This window comes from Hyperolius riggenbachi, chromosome 5 (assembly GCF_040937935.1).
Source record: "Hyperolius riggenbachi isolate aHypRig1 chromosome 5, aHypRig1.pri, whole genome shotgun sequence".
Taxonomy (NCBI): Eukaryota; Metazoa; Chordata; class Amphibia; order Anura; family Hyperoliidae; genus Hyperolius; species Hyperolius riggenbachi.
The window spans coordinates 121,785,159-121,804,418 of NC_090650.1; the positions used below are offsets into that span (position 1 = coordinate 121,785,159).

Below are 19,260 nucleotides of genomic sequence, written 5' to 3' on the forward strand. Positions count from 1 at the left end.
CTTCCAAACTCCGCTTTGTGGGGTTTCTTGTCTCCTGAAGGATGTGGTTTCTGCTGTTTAGGTCTAAAACGTTCCACTATTGGGATGTGGCACCTGTGAATGAATACCTCCAGTCTTTCTGAGATGAGGAAAAAGGACATGTTTTAGTGCTAACCTATCAAGGCAAAAAATTAAATAAAAACACTTCCTCCAGAAAAAAGATGTGTTTTTGTTTTTCAGAACATAATGGTCCATATTTCAAAATCAGTAATCCTCATGTATGTTAGCATCTGGGGAAAAGCAAGGCTGTAATTTAAACATTGGATATAATATTTAGCACTATGTAACTGATTTTATATTAGGGAAGTACATTTATATACACAGATCTTTACATAAGTCAAAAAAGCGGACCTTAAAAAAGTAAAGATGGACAATACATTCAAAAGAGGGTTGGGGAGGAGTGGGAAGCTAATCTCATGCTTTGGAACTCATGGCAATAGTCAAAGGATGCCACATTTGTCTATTTCCAATAATGTTTCTGTAGACATGAAATTATGTCACATATTGTTTACAACTGACAGGGTAGATTTGTTGAGTGGGGGACCAAGGCCGTAGAGGCCAAACCTTGCTGAATCCTTTGGATTAGCTCCGCCAGTGACCGCTACCACCATGAGCCACTTTCCTATCTCTTTTTGAAAAGTTTATTAATATGTATGCCTTACTGACTTAATTTGTCCTAATTTGAATCAGTGATGGAACATGTTCATTTTTGTTTTCTTTTCAGAAGAAATTCCAAAGTTGTCCGACACAACTTTTGTAGCATTATCAAGTCTTCTTCCTCCAGTTGGCATTGCTGTTGCAGTTATCACCATTTTTTACTGCTACCGAGTTCATAGGAAGAATAAGCTGAACAAAAAATGGGAAAACAACCACAAATGCATGAGACATCCAAATATGGACTGTAGTGATGCCTGTGCCATTATGATAGACGATGACCGCTCAGATATAAGTTCCACATGTGCCAACAACCTAAATCACAACACTGAACTTCTACCTATTGAACTGGACACTTTGGTCGGCAAGGGACGATTTGCTGAAGTGTATAAAGCAAAGTTGAAACAGAATACATCAGAACAGTTTGAAACTGTGGCTGTCAAAATTTTCCCTTATGAGGAATACACATCTTGGAAAATGGAGAAAGAAATATTTTCAGATATTAATCTAAAGCATGAAAATGTTTTGCAGTTTTTGACTGCAGAAGAGAGGAAGACGGATGTTGGGAAACAGTATTGGTTAATCACTGCTTTCCACTCTAAAGGAAATTTGCAGGAATACTTAACAAGACACATCATTACCTGGGAAGATCTCATGCTGCTTGGTGGCTCTTTAGCCCGTGGTGTTGCCCACTTACATAGTGACCACACACCATGTGGAAGACCAAAGACACCAATTGTTCATCGAGACTTGAAAAGCTCAAATATACTAGTAAAAAATGATCTCACATGCTGCTTATGTGACTTTGGGTTATCTTTTTGGTTGGACCCATCTCTTTCAGTGGATGATCTTGCTAACAGTGGACAGGTAAGTCTGTTATGTAAGGTATTTGGGCATTATTTCAAGATGATTCTATGCAAGGTAGAGGTTTTGTGTTCATTCTGCAGCATTAGTAAAGCATGGCCAGTATATTACTTCAGGATTTCAAACAGGTTGGCAGATTTCTTCTGTAGTCTTCTGTGTTTGCTGATGTAACCAAGACCAGAAGAGACATACAATCTAAACACAATCACTGAGATCACAGAAAAATACACATTAAATAGTGGAAAGAGTGTGTCGAGTTAAATTAGGCTTAGGTAAAATGCAAAGTTTGTGTTTCTGAAGCTCTTACAATGTAATGTTGTGGAACAAAACTCATACTTCTATAATGTTTAGCTCCGTAAACACTTTCTAACGTAAAGTCTAGCCTCCTGTACCTTCTGCAATTGCACCAAGTTCTTTCCTCAGGCAGTCAGAAACAACACCTCTACCCTCTCCATCAGTTGTTTTACATGTACTTGTACCCTGAAATTCACTGCTTCCTGTCGCTCTATGTCATAAGTAAAACTGATAAGGTTTACATATTCTTTATTTTCCCATGTCTTCCCTGTTTCTTTTTCTATTCTGTGCCGCGCTATATTTCGCTTCAAAAGTTTCATTAGCACAGCACTGATTCATCTATTTTATCTTCCAAATTTTTACATTAACATAGAAGCAGAAAATAAATATTGAGAACAGTCTTCCTTGCTCTAGTGTTAGAAATCTGTGGTTTGGAAAAGGAACAAGCAACCCATGATAGTTGGGATACGGGCATGAATTATCTTCAACAGTTGAAAAAAGCATTATATTGTTTTTCAGTCAGAAAGTATTTTACTCTAAATGATTAGTTTTTGGATTGGAAAGTCCTGAAACTTTATTTTTATAGATTATGGGAGAAATAAGGATATATAATTTTTGTGTGTAAAAAAAAACAACACTGAGTGCTAGGGTTTCATGTTTGTTTTCATGGACATTACACATTCATCTGCAGCTGTTTTGCGATCCTCTTGAGTACACTATAGCTCCATCTATGCTCATTGGTGAGATAATGAAAATACATTGGAGAGAAAATGTATAATAAAAACAGAATGGGCACAGGACAGAAGGAAGTATAGGATTGGTAATAAAAAATGAGTCCTCAGTAAATGGAAACTAGTTCAGATACACTTTAAAGTTGTGATTGTTTTATGAATCGCCAAATCCCAGCATAGTTCATACTTTATACATTATTGAAAACATCCCAGTACTTGGGCTGGCAATTTTGGAGGTAATGTGGACAGTCCTCATAACAAAACTAATGAGAGGACAGGAACAAGGTGAATGAGAATATTCCTTACAGCTAAACTCATGTCACTGTCCCAAATGTTTCATTGTCAGTAGAGGTGAACAGGGAACTATGGCAGTACTCACATCATTTTCATATTGTATGCAGCCACACCACAGAAATAGAGAAGTAAATCATGTTACCTAGAGATCTGTGCACAAAGCATGGAACTGCTAGGAGAGTGTGAGTTGCTTCCCCAGCACAGAGCCATCACCTGACCTCGCCCACCTACTCCTGCTTTGCAAAATAACAAGCCAGGCAATAGAAAAAAGATCACTGATGTAAAAGTAGTTTGTGTACAATGCACACATTTGTGTTAGCTGCATATTGTTACCTGTTCCACACAAGGGCCCCTTTTCAATTATGTTTTTCTCCTACCTTTTCTCTTAGGAGATATATTTTTTTTCTGTTTAAAATAACATTTCAGGACTCTGCAGTTGAAAAACTTGAAAAGGTACTGTCAAAATCATTCTAAATATTTTCCTTGTTGCTGGTGGCTTAAATGGCATTTTATTGATATTGTCTAACTTGTCAATAAAATGTCTTTTAAACCAACAGCAAGCAAGAACATATTTAAAATAGTTTTGATAGTACTTTTCCACCTTCTTCTTGGCACTTTTTTCAATTGCAAAGTGTTGAAAAGTTATTTTAAATAGAATATGAAAAATTATCTCCTAGGACAAAATGTAGGAGAAAAAGTGAATTGCATATGGCCCAATGGGCTCGATTCAGTAAACGGTGCTAACCCAGTTAGTACGCCTAAAGGCTTTGGGCGTGCTAACTAGGGTGCTAAGTAGTTAGCACATACAAACTACTTAGCACCGTAGTTAGCACATGCAAACTTAGCACCGTAGTTAGCACATGCAAACTACTTAGCACCGTAGTTAGGACATGCAAACTACTACTTAGCACCGTGCTAAATAGGGTGCTAAGCTCCATGGTGAGATACCCCTGGTCTTGCTAATTATGATCTTGTAAAAGATACAATATTTGGACATTTAAATTCAATCTGAGCTCTATATATTATGTGATGATCATTATATTATTGTTAACAATACCTCTCATCTTCCACAGTGATAATTGATGCTGAAGCTACTGTTGTAAAAGTTAGGAGGCGCACTGCTACACTGCATATTCTGTTATATGTTCCTTTTCTTTGTTGAATAAACACTGATTTTTTTAAAAAAACTAGGGTGCTAAGTAGTTTACATGTGCTAACTACGGTGCTAAGTAAGCAAAACATGTTAGCACATGCAAAGTGGCTTTTCACTGGCGTGCAAACACTTAGCACCCTTTTCTGAATCAAGCCCTATGTGTGAAGTTATCGCCTAGGAGAAAACTTGAGGGAGAAATTGTGATTTGAATAAGGGCCAAGCGGCCTGAACCAATTCACTTTTTCTCCTAGGACATATTTTTTTATCTTCTGTGTAAAATAACTTTTCTGCAATTGCAAAAGTAGGTGAAAAAGTACTGTCTGAGTATTTTCTTGCTTGCTGGTGGCTAAACCACTTAAATACCGCTCCACTCCAATTGGCTTGGACGCGGCGGCAGCTCCAGGACTGCTTAACGCCGATCGGCGAACAGTCCTGGGGACATGTTTTGCAGGAGATTGTGCGCTCTGATGCGTGTATCTCCGCTTGAATGACGGAGCTCCGCCATACGTCTCCCAGCGCTGATCGCCGCTCGGAGACTGTTAGATGGCGAAACTGCCGTCTATTAACACTGTACAGCGCTGTGATCTAAGGCAGCGCTATACTGGGGACAGCTGTGTCACTCGGCTGTCGCCTCCAGAGGCACAAAGGCAATAAGCCTATGACAGCTGATTGTGTTGATTGGCTGGCGGTGGGAGGGAGGGAGGGTGGGATAAAAAAATTTTTTTAAATAAAATAGACATATTTATTAGTAAAAAAAAAAAAAAAGAAAAATAAAGATTTGTAAAAAAAGAAAAAAACTAAAACAAACATCCTGGGAGCGATCATAGCTCACCAGCAGAGAGCTCTGTTGGTGGGCAAAAAGTTGGGGGGGATCACTTGTGTGCTGAGTTGGCCTGGTCTTTAGGGGGGTTTAAGCCCATGGTCCTTAAGTGGTTACAAGGCATTTTATTGATAAGGTATAATAAATCAACTAGGAGAAAACTAAGGAGAAAAAGTGAATTGCGTATAGGCCAATGTGCATGAAATAACATGAGCCTGAACTCCTGTTTTAGTAATGTTTTAACCTTGAAGTTTCATGAAAGGATGTGGTGGGATAATTACTAATTTTAGCATTAGAGAGATGCACGATTTGATTAAATGTGTCAGGTGAGAAATTACTTCTATCCTGAATTATAAGAGTTATGGAAAATGGGCCCGATCTATATTTTAGAGATTATACAATCCCTCTGAGAACACTTTGCCTTCTTTCCCATTGATGAATTAATAATATCATATAATACTAATTATTATTATTATACTTTATTTATTATGTGATAACATATTATGCTTGATATACAATATTTGTGGTCGTTTCAGTCTATTCTCTTTAGATAATAGTTTTGTCTACACAACGTTTCACTTTTGTGGAGGCCGTTTGCCATCCTCTTTGAACTTTGGCAGTGAAAGCACACTCAGAAGCCTTCAGCTGTATAATAACAATATTATTATTTAGAAAATGTTGTTCTTTGAAGAGGATTTCGCTAAAGAATGTACAAAAAATAAAAAAACAAACCTATTGAGCTTACATAAGTGTAAAGTTCATAAACATATTGTTGTACCTTTGCAAGTCTGTTATTGCCTTTATAGCAATAGTTGCTGAAAAAACAAATTGAATATGGTTGCCTTTTGTAGAATGTCAGCAGAATTTAATTTCATTTTAATCCCAGCAGACCTAAAGATTGACATCAGCCATAGTGATTAACCATTTCAGCCTACCTGGACGGATATATTCATCCAAGTAGGCAGCACTAACTGCCACTGGCCGTGCGAGCTCCTACTCGCGCTCCCGCCACCTTCACACAGTTTCCATTCATTGATCTGTGCCTGCATATGAAAAAAGAAGGCTTCTCTGAAAAGCCGCATTTTTTTTATGTGTCATATCATCCCTTCAGTTCCTGTAAACGAGAGCTCTCGCTTACAGGGTGAATAACCAATAAATCACTGTGGCCATCATGTGGCCAAATAGTAAAACTACCTCTACATATCTGTTTACCTCCCCATTCCAAAAAAAAAACCCAAATAACATTTTTAATTTCAAAAAAATTACAATAAAAAAACAACAACAACGTAAATAGTTACCTAAGGGTCTGAATGGTTTTAATATGCATGTCAAGAGAGTAAATTTCTATAATTTTTTAAATTATAAGCTTGTAAATAGTGATGGACGCAAAGTGAAAACATGCACCTTTATTTCCAAATAAAATATTGATGCCATGCATTGTTATAGGGGCATAATTTGAATGGTGTAATAACCGGGACAAATGGGCAAATAAAATACGTGGGTTTTAATTATGCCAGCATGTATTATTTTAAAGCTATAATGGCTGAAAACTGAGAAATAATGATTTTTTTCTATTTTTTTCTTAATATTCCCGTTAAAATGCATTTAGAAAAAAACAATTCTTAGGAAAATGTACCACCCAAAGAAAGCCTAATTGGTGGCAGAAAAAACAAGATATAGATCAGTAATTGTGATAAGTAGTGATAAAGTTATTAGCGAATGAATGGGAGGTGAAAATTGCTCTGATGCATAAGGTGAAACAACACTGAAGGCTGAAGTGGTTAAAGTGAATGTTTACCCCTTAAAAAAATCAAAAAGTCAGATACTCACCTAAGGAGAGGGAAGGCTCGGTCCTAATGAGCCTTCCCTCTCCTCTCCCGGTGCCCGGTCCCGCGCAGTATCCCCCGTAGCAGTATTCGACCAGTTCGGTCAAATACTGCCATTTCCGCAGCCGAAGGGAGCTTTCGGAAGCCTTCGGGAGCACTCGGGCTCCCGAAGACGGGCCGCTCCATACTACGCATGCGCGAGCGCCCTCTATGACGCACTCGCGCGTGCGTAGTATGGAGCGGCCCGTCTTCGGAAGCCCGAGTGCTCCCAAAGACCTCCGAAGTCCCTGCGGCGGCGGACGCAAACGGGGGAGCCAGCGCAGCACCGAGGGCACCGGGAGAGGAGAGGGAAGGCTCATTAGCCTTCCCTCTCCTTAGGTGAGTATCTGACTTTTTTATTTTTAAAGTGGTAACCATTGGCTTTAAACACTGCCACGGTGATACCCCACCTACTGTATCTGCAGAACCCAGTACTTGTTTTCTAACCAGCTTCCTAAGATAAGAGTATTGACAGCCCCACCAGGCATCGTGGGAAGTGTAGTCAGTGCAGAAGGCAGCAAGAACCCTGCTGCTAGGGAAGTGCAGGGTCTAGAATGATAATGATACTATTAAAATTGTTTTAAGGGTTCTGCAAAGTTTAGTTAAAAAAAAAAAAAAGTTTGAAGGTTTGAAAATGCTGATGGGATTGGAATCGTGTGGGCCAGATGCAGAGTAGCTGCAGGCAGGCACAGTACACAAGAAATTAGTTTACACATTTGTGCTGCATCTAGCAGAACAGAGCTGGCAGGAGCAGTGGTACAATTGATATTAGATCAGAGACCTGCTTGAATCATCTGATTTGATATCAAGTGGTGCATGGCAGCAGAATAGGAAAACAAACAACATCAGGGAGATATCTATCGGTCCCTAAATTACTTCCAATTTTGTATTGTGTGGCTGCCTAAAGTGAGCCTAATAAGAGGACATATTTTTGTACGACTTGCATTAGAGCTTATTCACATATCTGCATGTTATCAAGCAAGGCCTTTTAGGAATGTTTAGTGAGGCAAGCAACCTTTTACACTTGTATGAGGCATGTCACTTGGCAGGGACCGGAACCCGATCCCTCGGTTGACAGTGCAGAGTTAAGGCTGTACAGATGTGTCTCTACTACGACGTAAAATGAAAAGGAAGCCCAGCCCTGTTCAATATCTATACATACCTAACCACTATACCCAGTGGTAGCAGCATAACCAAAAAGCAAATTACAGTGTGAAAACCAAGAAAACTAGAAACGCTCAAACTATGCAAAGATGCTTTCATTGATCCAAGTGGCAATTGCGAACTGAGCAATTACAGCAATTGTGAACTAAACATCACAGCAAGCCTGCCTCTTCCTGGCTCATATGCAATTCACTTCTTCTCCTAGGAGATAATTGTTCATCTTCTATTAAAAAATAACTTTTGTGCACATTACAATGGTAAAAGTACCAAAAAAGTAAAAAAAAAGTACTGTCAAAATTATTTTGAGTATTTGTTTGCTTGTTGGTGATTTAAAAGGCATTTTCTTTACAAGTTGTGAAAATATAATCTAGAAGAAAAATTGCATATAGCCCCCTGTCTCAAAAGCAGTGATTACAGGGACCATAGAGAATGAGGAGCGGTACAGACAATACACAAAGGTATGTGAATTAACAGACATCTGTGCTTGTAGCTTTGCCTTGGGACAGGTGTGATTTAAAGATTAGGGTTACTGTGCCTAAAAAGAGCTCCTCAATACCAATCTTTATCAATTCATAGCTCCATGTGTTCTTAGTTCATAGACTGTTTTTCATGTTTTTATTCTTTAATTCCTTAGGTTGGAACTGCCAGATATATGGCTCCAGAAGTCCTTGAATCCAGGATAAATCTGGAAAATATGGAGTCATTTAAGCAAACAGACGTTTATTCCATGGCGCTTGTCCTATGGGAAATAACATCCCGCTGTAATGCGGTTGGAGGTAGGAGACTTACATTACGTTTTTGGATAATTTTATTATTAAAGCAAACCTGAACTGAAAATAAACATATGAGATCATTAATTGTATAATACACTACACACTGCACATATAATTGTATGTGTAGTGTGTAGCAGCAATAGAAAGTGGAGCCTCCCTGAAATCTTATATTTCTATGTTCAATTTAAGGGGTTACAGTTAAACTCTGAAGTCTGCACAGCAGCCATTTCAGTGTGATGCAAAATCTGGTTTACTCAGCTGCTAACAAAAGGAAATAATGTTTATACATTTTTACATACACAGTATTTAATATTTAAACATATTTATTTCCTTCCAAACAATTTGGACTTCCCGGCAGTCCTGCCAGTAAGTATCTGTCTACTTTGTCTCCTATGGAAGGCGGGGGCTATTCTTGGAAGTAGTCACTGGTTCACCAAAGTGTTCCACAAGGGCTGATGAGCTGCAAACTCATCAACTTGGATCGGAGGATTAAGCAGTGTGGTGAGAGATTTTAGAAAGGCAGGCAAAGGTTGCAAATTTAGAAAAGCACCTTTACAAAGACAAGCTGAGGTCAGGGCAGGCAGCAGACACACTGGGTTGGGCACACAAGCCAAGGTCGGAATCCAAATAGACAAATATAGACTATTCAGGGTAACCAGTAGCATGATAACTAAAGTAGTTGGGCAAGCAGGGTTGGTAGCCAGGAGCAGGAGACCTAGTGTAGTTGGGAAAACCAGGTTGGTAAACGGGAACAAGACATCTAGAAAAGTCAGAGAAGCCAGGCTTGTGATCAGGAGCAAGAGATCTGTTTATGAAATGAAATAGGCTAAGATCACAACAGAATGCAATGCGGCATGGTGCACCAGAAGGGTGCTGCACAAAGCAAGTAGCGCTAGGTGCTATAAGCTGTGCGCACCAGCATCTGTGTAGGTGCACATAGAGACTCACATGCCTGTGCACTGATCTATGCCGATCACAGTCATAAACCGTGGGCAGCTTTGTGCACGTATACCAAAATCTGAAGCTGTCTGAGATCAGAAGAGTAAAGGCAGAAAAGGAGTAAGATGAAATGGGGCCGTGGGCAAGATAGTACTTTTTTAGTAGCATTTGATAGGATTATTTAGTTATATTTGGTGGGGGACAGCATCCATCAGGCCCCTAGAATCTCTCTAGGCCCTCGGTTTGCCTTGTGGATGATCCAGCTCTGAGTAAAGGTGTCCAGTAATGGTACTCTTTTTCCAAAATGATCATATTTTCAATAAGATCACTCAGATTGAAAGAAAATATTGTATTTAACCACTTAAGCCCAACTGGAGGAGATTTCTCGTCCAGTTGGGCTGTGCGCACTCCCGCGGGTCGCACGCGCGCCCGCGGGCCCCCCCCCGTGCGCGCCCCCCGCTACTGGCCGCTAGCCCACCGATCAGTGAAAGGGATTATAAATCCCTTTCGCTGATCGGACCCCCCCCGGAGAAAAGCCGACAGCGTCTCTTCAGACGCTGCGGCTTTTCTGAGCTCTGGTCTCTTTTCTTCTGCCTGGGAGCGAGATCGATCGCTCCCAGGACTTTTTGATTCTGGCCATCTTGTGGCCAAATAGCAAATTACACCCAAAAAAAAAAAAGTTTTAAGAATAAACCTATAAATATATTTAAAAAAAACCCTGTATACCTCCCACACCAAAAAATACCCACATACAAGTTTACATAAAAAAAAAAAAAATTACAATAATAAAAAAAAAAAAAAAACATAAATAGTTACCTAAGGGTCTGAACTTTTTAAATATTCATGTCAAAGGAGTATATCAATATGATTTAATAAATTATGGGCTTCTAAACAGTGATGGATGCAAAACGGAAAAAATGCACCTTTATTTCCAAATAAAATATTGTCGCCATACATTGTGATAGGGACATAATTTTAACGGTGAAATACCCGGGGCATATGGGCAAATACAATACGTGAGTTTTAATTATGGAGGCATGTATTATTTTAAAACTATAATGGCTGAAAACTGAGAAATAATGAATTTTTTTCCATTTTTTTCTTATTCTTCCTGTTAAAATGCATTTACAGTAAAGTGGCTCTTAGCAAAATATACCACCCACAGAAATAGCAAAGAAATGAGCAGCGCTACTTAAAAACAGATGAGTGCTTACCTGCAAAAAAGTGCACACCCCACTCATGGGATTCAAATACACAATGAGCATACACATGACCTGTCTACCACTTGGAGGATGTTAGTTTCACTAACAATTTGCAATTTGTTAGGTACTTGTCCCTCCCACTGTCGAAGAAGTCTTTCCTCCATGGGAGGGGACCTAACACTAACTAAATTCTACCTATGCATATGCATAGCCTGGGCGCGCTACCAGTAAAATTGAGAATTGCGCAAAAAAAGTGGGATCAGCGCATCACCAGGCCGCCTCTGAATGGCCTCAGCTCAGAGATGCGCTGAGCCCCCCCAGAAACTGCAAACGCACCTTGAACCCAAACAGAGGCTCTGCATATACACCAAAGGAAAACTATTAAGTGGGAGCAGCTGACCAGAAATAAATCAATCAAACATAGCAAAGAAATGAGCAGCGCTACTTAAAAACAGATGAGTGCTTACCTGCAAAAAAGTGCACACCCCACTCATGGGATTCAAATACACAATGAGCATACACATGACCTGTCTACCACTTGGAGGATGTTAGTTTCACTAACAATTTGCAATTTGTTAGGTACTTGTCCCTCCCACTGTCGAAGAAGTCTTTCCTCCATGGGAGGGGACCTAACACTAACTAAATTCTACCTATGCATATGCATAGCCTGGGCGCGCTACCAGTAAAATTGAGAATTGCGCAAAAAAAGTGGGATCAGCGCATCACCAGGCCGCCTCTGAATGGCCTCAGCTCAGAGATGCGCTGAGCCCCCCCAGAAACTGCAAACGCACCTTGAACCCAAACAGAGGCTTTGCATATACACCAAAGGAAAACTATTAAGTGGGAGCAGCTGACCAGAAATAAATCAATCAAACATAGCAAAGAAATGAGCAGCGCTACTTAAAAACAGATGAGTGCTTACCTGCAAAAAAGTGCACACCCCACTCATGGGATTCAAATACACAATGAGCATACACATGACCTGTCTACCACTTGGAGGATGTTAGTTTCACTAACAATTTGCAATTTGTTAGGTACTTGTCCCTCCCACTGTCGAAGAAGTCTTTCCTCCATGGGAGGGGACCTAACACTAACTAAATTCTACCTATGCATATGCATAGCCTGGGCGCGCTACCAGTAAAATTGAGAATTGCGCAAAAAAAGTGGGATCAGCGCATCACCAGGCCGCCTCTGAATGGCCTCAGCTGTGTATGCTCATTGTGTATTTGAATCCCATGAGTGGGGTGTGCACTTTTTTGCAGGTAAGCACTCATCTGTTTTTAAGTAGCGCTGTTCATTTCTTTGCTATGTTTGATTGATTTATTTCTGGTCAGCTGCTCCCACTTAATAGTTTTCCTTTGGTGTATATGCAGAGCCTCTGTTTGGGTTCAAGGTGCGTTTGCAGTTTCTGGGGGGGCTCAGCGCATCTCTGAGCTGAGGCCATTCAGAGGCGGCCTGGTGATGCGCTGATCCCACTTTTTTTGCGCAATTCTCAATTTTACTGGTAGCGCGCCCAGGCTATGCATATGCATAGGTAGAATTTAGTTAGTGTTAGGTCCCCTCCCATGGAGGAAAGACTTCTTCGACAGTGGGAGGGACAAGTACCTAACAAATTGCAAATTGTTAGTGAAACTAACATCCTCCAAGTGGTAGACAGGTCATGTGTATGCTCATTGTGTATTTGAATCCCATGAGTGGGGTGTGCACTTTTTTGCAGGTAAGCACTCATCTGTTTTTAAGTAGCGCTGTTCATTTCTTTGCTATGTTTGATTGATTTATTTCTGGTCAGCTGCTCCCACTTAATAGTTTTCCTTTGGTGTATATGCAGAGCCTCTGTTTGGGTTCAAGGTGCGTTTGCAGTTTCTGGGGGGGCTCAGCGCATCTCTGAGCTGAGGCCATTCAGAGGCGGCCTGGTGATGCGCTGATCCCACTTTTTTTGCGCAATTCTCAATTTTACTGGTAGCGCGCCCAGGCTATGCATATGCATAGGTAGAATTTAGTTAGTGTTAGGTCCCCTCCCATGGAGGAAAGACTTCTTCGACAGTGGGAGGGACAAGTACCTAACAAATTGCAAATTGTTAGTGAAACTAACATCCTCCAAGTGGTAGACAGGTCATGTGTATGCTCATTGTGTATTTGAATCCCATGAGTGGGGTGTGCACTTTTTTGCAGGTAAGCACTCATCTGTTTTTAAGTAGCGCTGTTCATTTCTTTGCTATGTTTGATTGATTTATTTCTGGTCAGCTGCTCCCACTTAATAGTTTTCCTTTGGTGTATATGCAGAGCCTCTGTTTGGGTTCAAGGTGCGTTTGCAGTTTCTGGGGGGGCTCAGCGCATCTCTGAGCTGAGGCCATTCAGAGGCGGCCTGGTGATGCGCTGATCCCACTTTTTTTGCGCACCACCCACAGAAAGCCTAATTGGTGGCGGAAAAAACAAGATATAGATCAATTAATTGTGATGAGTAGTGATAAAGTTATTGGCAAATGAATGGGGGGTGAAAGTTGCTCGGATGTAAAAAAATTTCAACCCTTCAGGCTTAAGTGGTTAATCAATCCACACCTCTAAAGATTCCAACTTGCGATCATATCTCCACCAGTTATGATCATATCTATAAAAAAAATCTGCCAAGCGGAATGATCATTTCTTTAAGGAAATGATCGATAATGCAATCATTCAGAATCAATCTGCACCTTTAGTATGACACCTGCTGATCCTGTATCTGTGATACTTTAGGCTAAGTTTTCACAGTGCATGGCATGCGTCTTGCGAGACTTGATGCCGACTTGCTGTGAAACGCATCCAAATCCTTCTAGCCATGATATGCGTGTGCCGTGGGATTCAGACGCGTGATGTGATTTTATGCTGCATACCATCCTTTTTCCCACACATTCGAGTGTGCATGCAGCCTATTGACTTCAATAGGCTGAAAAATTGCATCCAAATTTTCATGTGGGGATCAGATGGGAATGGCAGCGGGGAAGCATAGCCTGAGGGCCTTTCACACTGGGACATTGCTTTGAGGCGATATACCGCACTGCTAATGCTGGGTAATGTATGTCTATGGTCTATGGATCAGAAGTCATGTTAGTCTATGGCGACGCAGGGAATTTAAAAATGTTGGCGGCGGCGGTGGGACTACGTTACGATGCGCAACCGCACGTCACTTCCTGCTTGGCCGAATGCCAGACAGAGAACACCATGTATTAACACAGTGTTCCCTGAAGGCCTGTTTTTGCCGGTGCGGCAGGCTCGACGAACCGCATCGCTAATGCCAATATACAGTGTGAAACCAGCCTGAAAGTACCCCTGAACCGCTATATTATAAACCTACTTTAGATGCTGTTGTATGTGTGGTGCTCTGACATACGTCACAGCACCATCCTCCCTCTCCAGAATCTCTAAAGATTTACAACACTGACCTCAAGCTTGCATCAGGTGTGTGATTCAGACAATAATCCTACCTAATAAAACACAAGTGTCCCTGCGTCCTGTCCATGTGTCAGTGCTTTTGCGCTACTGCGCATGTCAAGCACTGACAGCCGTTAGGACAGCGCGGACGGGCGGCCAGCCGAGCGGGCGGGCGAGAGAGCGTGCAACCAGCGGGTGTGCGCGCAGGCGGGAGCGTGCGTGTCCGGCGGGTGCGTGGGAGCGCGCGTGACCAGTTGGTGCGCAGACCTAGATACGGTTTTCAAAAGGGCTTAGGTCACTAGTGAAGCATAAAAGATCAGCATGACTGTGAATATAACTTTCCAGCTTAATTTGCTCTCATGAACTCGAATATATTCAAATAAGTTACCAAATGCTGTGCAGATTGTCTGTGTTACATTAATGAACACTAGTCATAATTATTTTTATGACCAAAGGCCTGGAACAGACTTCCCCCCCAATACTTGTATTGTGTCTATTTTTCTGTATGATGCTGAAGAAGGTAAACTAAGGTGAAGGCATTAGTAACAGTGGCTCACTGTTGTAAATTATTAGCTCTTACTTTTTATGCAGCAGCTCTTGAAAGAAAAAAAAACCTGCGGTGTCTTGATTTTTAAAAACAGCATGTGCTGAATCTCACTCCTTTCTTGGTATTTTCATTAGGCCTCAGCAGCAGAATCACTTGTATGAATATTTACAGGAACCACATCCCCCTAAGGCTCCGATGCGTAAATTGTTCTGTCACAAAGCATTAGTTCGAGGTTACAGTAGCAAACTGGATAAAGTAAGAAAAGCCTACACATTTTCTGAGTGCTGCAATTATATCAGGCTGCCCTCTAAAAAGGTCATTTGGACAGTAACTGCAAAATATATATATATATATATATATATATATATATATATATATATATATATATATATATACACACACTAGCTGATGACCCGGCTGGTGTCGGCTCCACCCACTTTTTCTAACCCTAACACAAAAACTCAATACTGTAGAGTAGTAGAGGAAAAGCACAAAACAAGTCCGGGAGCCCAATCTAGTGCAATATCGTTAGTTAGTTTGGGTAAATTAAAAAGTAGTTGAGTGTATACTCACAAAGGTGGGTTGCAGCAAGGCAACAACTTGTGTTCGCAGGTGGAGAAATACCGTTCCCACTCGGCCTTGTAAATCCAAGACGTGTCGCTGCTCCCCAGAAAAAACGATTTAGTTATCGAGAGACTCGACTAAATCACCCTCGATATAGAGTGTATACGAGGGGAAGGACTGCTGGATTTATAGTGGGTAGGAGGCGCCCGGTCTGGATAGCATCATGACAGAAATTAGTATACTACTATATCCATATAATAAATAGGAACAAACAGTAACTAGGTTCGTTCCTCAAGGTATGGAGTATTAAGATCGTCCTACCTTATAGGTGTTTGATCGAAAACATAATCAAGTGGATATTTACGATTGAATTCGTTTTTTATTGGCGCACTTTGACAACGCGTTTCTCGGCTTGCTGCCGCTTCCTCAGGTCAATACATGTGCCTGTGGGGAAATCCGTACGGGTATCCGGGCGCCAATGCTCATTGGCGCCCGGATACCCGTACGGATTTCCCCACAGGCACATGTATTGACCTGAGGAAGCGGCAGCAAGCCGAGAAACGCGTTGTCAAAGTGCACCAATAAAAAACGAATTCAATCGTAAATATCCACTTGATTATGTTTTCGATCAAACACCTATAAGGTAGGACGATCTTAATACTCCATACCTTGAGGAACGAACCTAGTTACTGTTTGTTCCTATTTATTATATGGATATAGTAGTATACTAATTTCTGTCATGATGCTATCCAGACCGGGCGCCTCCTACCCACTATAAATCCAACAAACACTCAATGACCAAGTTTGTGAGCTTTGGCATCAATAATTTGTATATTCCCATAAGAATTAAATAAATCAGATTAAAGGTTTGTGACTCCACCCCTCTCCAGCGTTTGGACCCCAGTCACCCATTGACCAACTATAGCAGGTTTGAGGCATCTGCTATTAACAGTGTAATAATGGCAGCAATTTAAATATTCCCCTTGAAAATCAACAGGTGAATTTTGATTGGCTATAATAGGCTCCACCCACTTCCCTGAATATTAATCTTAGTCACCCAGTGACCATCTGGGCAAAGTTTGAGAACCCTTCCATTAACAGTGTAAAAGGTCCTGCAGTTTATATTTTCCCAGTGAGATTTGTTTTTGGCTCTCCCCACTTTTTGTAACCTGGACACACAGTCACTCAATGACCAAGTATGTGAGCTTTCAGGTCCTTGGCATCAATAAAAACAAATCTGATTGGCTGTTTATGGCTCCGCCCCCTTTCCTGAATTTGAACCCCAATGACCAACTGTACCAGGCTTGAGGCTTGTGCCATTAACAGTGCTAGAATGGCAGCAATTTTAATATTCTTCTTGAAAATCAACAGGTGAATATTGATTGGCTTTTTATGGCTCCACCCACTTTTCTGAATATTAATCCAAGTCACCCAGTAACAAACTGTGCAAAGTTTGCGAACCCTGCCATGAAGAGTAAAGAATGTGCTGCAGTTTATATTTTATATATTTTCCCAGGGAAATCTGTTTTTGACTCCACCCAGTTTTTGTAACCTTGACACACAGTCACTCAATGACCAAGTTTGTGAGCTTTTGAGTTCCTGGCATCAACATTGTGTGAATGGAAGCAAATTATCCAGCAAATACATCTATTTGGCTGTTTGTGGCTCTGTCCCTTTAGTAAATTTGAGCTCCAGTCTCTTTAGTGACTGACTGTAGCAGGTTTGAGTCCTCTGCCATTAACAGTGTAAGGATGCATACACACATCAGACCATAGTCTTTGGAGAATCAAAGATCACAGACCAATTTCACCCCCTTCCATGTAGTATGAGAGCCATACCTACACAGTCTATTCTATTGAGCTGAACTCCCCATCAGATAGAAATCTTTGCAAGATGCTGCACACAAAGATGCTGTACACATTCAAAAGATCAGTATCTGCAAAAGATCTGTTCCTGCAAAAGATCCATTCCTGCAAAATGCATTTATAGTCTATGATATCTGCAGATCCTCATACACACCTTGTTTAACAGACATTCATCTGCAGATCAGATCCACCAGGATGGATCTTCAGATCTGCAGATGATTGTCTGATCTGCAGATGAATGTCTGTTAAACAAGGTGTGTATGAGGATCTGCAGATATCACAGACTCTGAATGCATTTTGCAGGAACGGATCTTTTTGCAGGAACAGATCTTTTGCAGATACTGATCTTTTGAATGTGTACAACATCTTTGTGTTCAGCATCTTGCAAAGATTTCTATCTGATGGGGAGTTCAGCTCAATAGAATAGACTGTGTAGGTATGGCTCTCATACTTCATGGAAGGGGGTAAAATTGGTCTGTGATCTTTCATTTTCCAAAGACTATGGTCTGATGCGTGTATGCACCTTAAGAATGGCAGCAGTTTCAATATTCCACTTGAAAATCATTAGGTGAATTTTGATTGGCTGTTGTAGGCTCCACCTAGTTTTCTGAATATTAATCCCAGTCACCCAGTGACAAACTGTGCCAAGTTTGAAAACCCTGTCATTAACAGTGTAAGAATGGCTGCAGTTTATATTTTCCCATGTAAAAAGTTTGTTTCTAACCTTGACATACTCATACATAATAACCAAGTTTATGAGCTTTGGGGTCCTTAACATCAATAAGTTTAATTTTTCCATTGAAATTAAACAAACCTGATTGGCTTTTTGTAGTCTGCCCCCTTTTCAGAATTTAAACCCAAGTCTCCCAGTGACTGACTGTACCAGATTTGAGGCATCTGCCATTAAGAGTGTAAGAATGGCAGCAATGTAAATATTCCCCTTGAAAATCAATAGGTGAATTTTGATTGGCTGTTGTAGGCTCCACCCACTTTCTAAATATTAATCCCAGTCACCCAGTGGACACCTGTGTCAAGTTTGGGAACCCTGCCATTAACAGTGTAAGAATGGTTGCAGTTTATATTTTCCCATGTAAAAAAATGTAGTTGTTGGTGCCGCCCACTTTTTCTAACCTTGACATATAGTCACTCAATTACCAAGTTTATGAGCTTTGGGGTCCTTGGTATCAATCATTTGTATATTCCTATTGAAATGAATCAAATCTGATTGGCCGTTTCTGGCTCCATCCCTTTCTGAATTTGAACCCCAGTGACCAACTATACCAAGTTTGAGGCATCTGCTATTAACAGCCATTAACAGTGTAAGAATAGAAGCAATTTAAATATTCCCCTTGAAAATCAACAGGTGAATTTTGATTGGCTGTTGTAGGCTCCACCCATTTTCCTGAATATTAATCTCAGTCACCCAGTGACCAACTGTGCAAACTTTGAGAACCCTGCCATTAACAGTGTAAGCATGGCTGCAGTTTAGATTTCACCAGTGAAATTTGTTTTTAGCTCTGCCCACTTTTTTGTAACCTTGACACACAGTCACTCATTGACCAAGTCATCCAATGACCGACTGTAGCAAGTTTGAAGCCTCTGCCATGAACAGTGTAAAAATGGCAGCAGTTTAAATATTCACCTTAAAAACCAATAGGTGAATTTTGATTGGCTGTTGTAGGCTCCAACCACTTTCTAATCTCATTCACCCAGTGACCGACTGTGGCAAGTTTGAGAACCCTGTGATTAACAGTCTAAGAATGGCTGCAGTTTACATTTTCCCATCAAAAATAAATGGCTGAAATTTGATTGGCTGTTTTATGCTCCGCCCACTTTACCTGGATTTTTAACCTCAGTCACCAAGTGACTAACTGTGCCAAGTGTGGGGACTCTGTCTTGATTAGTGTGAGAATGGCAGCTTTTTACATTTTTTCTATTGAAATGAATGGGTGGAATCTGATTGGCTGTTTGTAGCTCCACCCAGGTGTGCAGGGGGGACACAAGACCCCCAGAACATATCATCCCAGGTAGTAAGGGATCTGTATACCAAGTTTCGTTTAAATCGGTCAAGCCGTTTTCGAGTG

The 19,260-nt window shown here is 40.8% G+C and overlaps 1 protein-coding gene across 3 annotated transcripts in view; it reads left to right on the forward strand.

Moving 5' to 3' along the window:
• The window catches only part of TGFBR2 (transforming growth factor beta receptor 2), a 123,753-nt gene that overhangs the window by 93,817 nt on the left and 10,676 nt on the right, over positions 1 to 19,260 (forward strand). For 2 of the 3 annotated variants that reach the window (XM_068236205.1, XM_068236207.1), the window contains exons 8-9: positions 764 to 1,560; positions 8,513 to 8,654. In XM_068236205.1, the coding sequence (XP_068092306.1) occupies positions 764 to 1,560; positions 8,513 to 8,654 (939 nt within the window). The remainder of the gene's footprint in view (positions 1 to 763; positions 1,561 to 8,512; positions 8,655 to 19,260) is intronic. The other variant, XM_068236206.1, reaches the window with a different exon arrangement.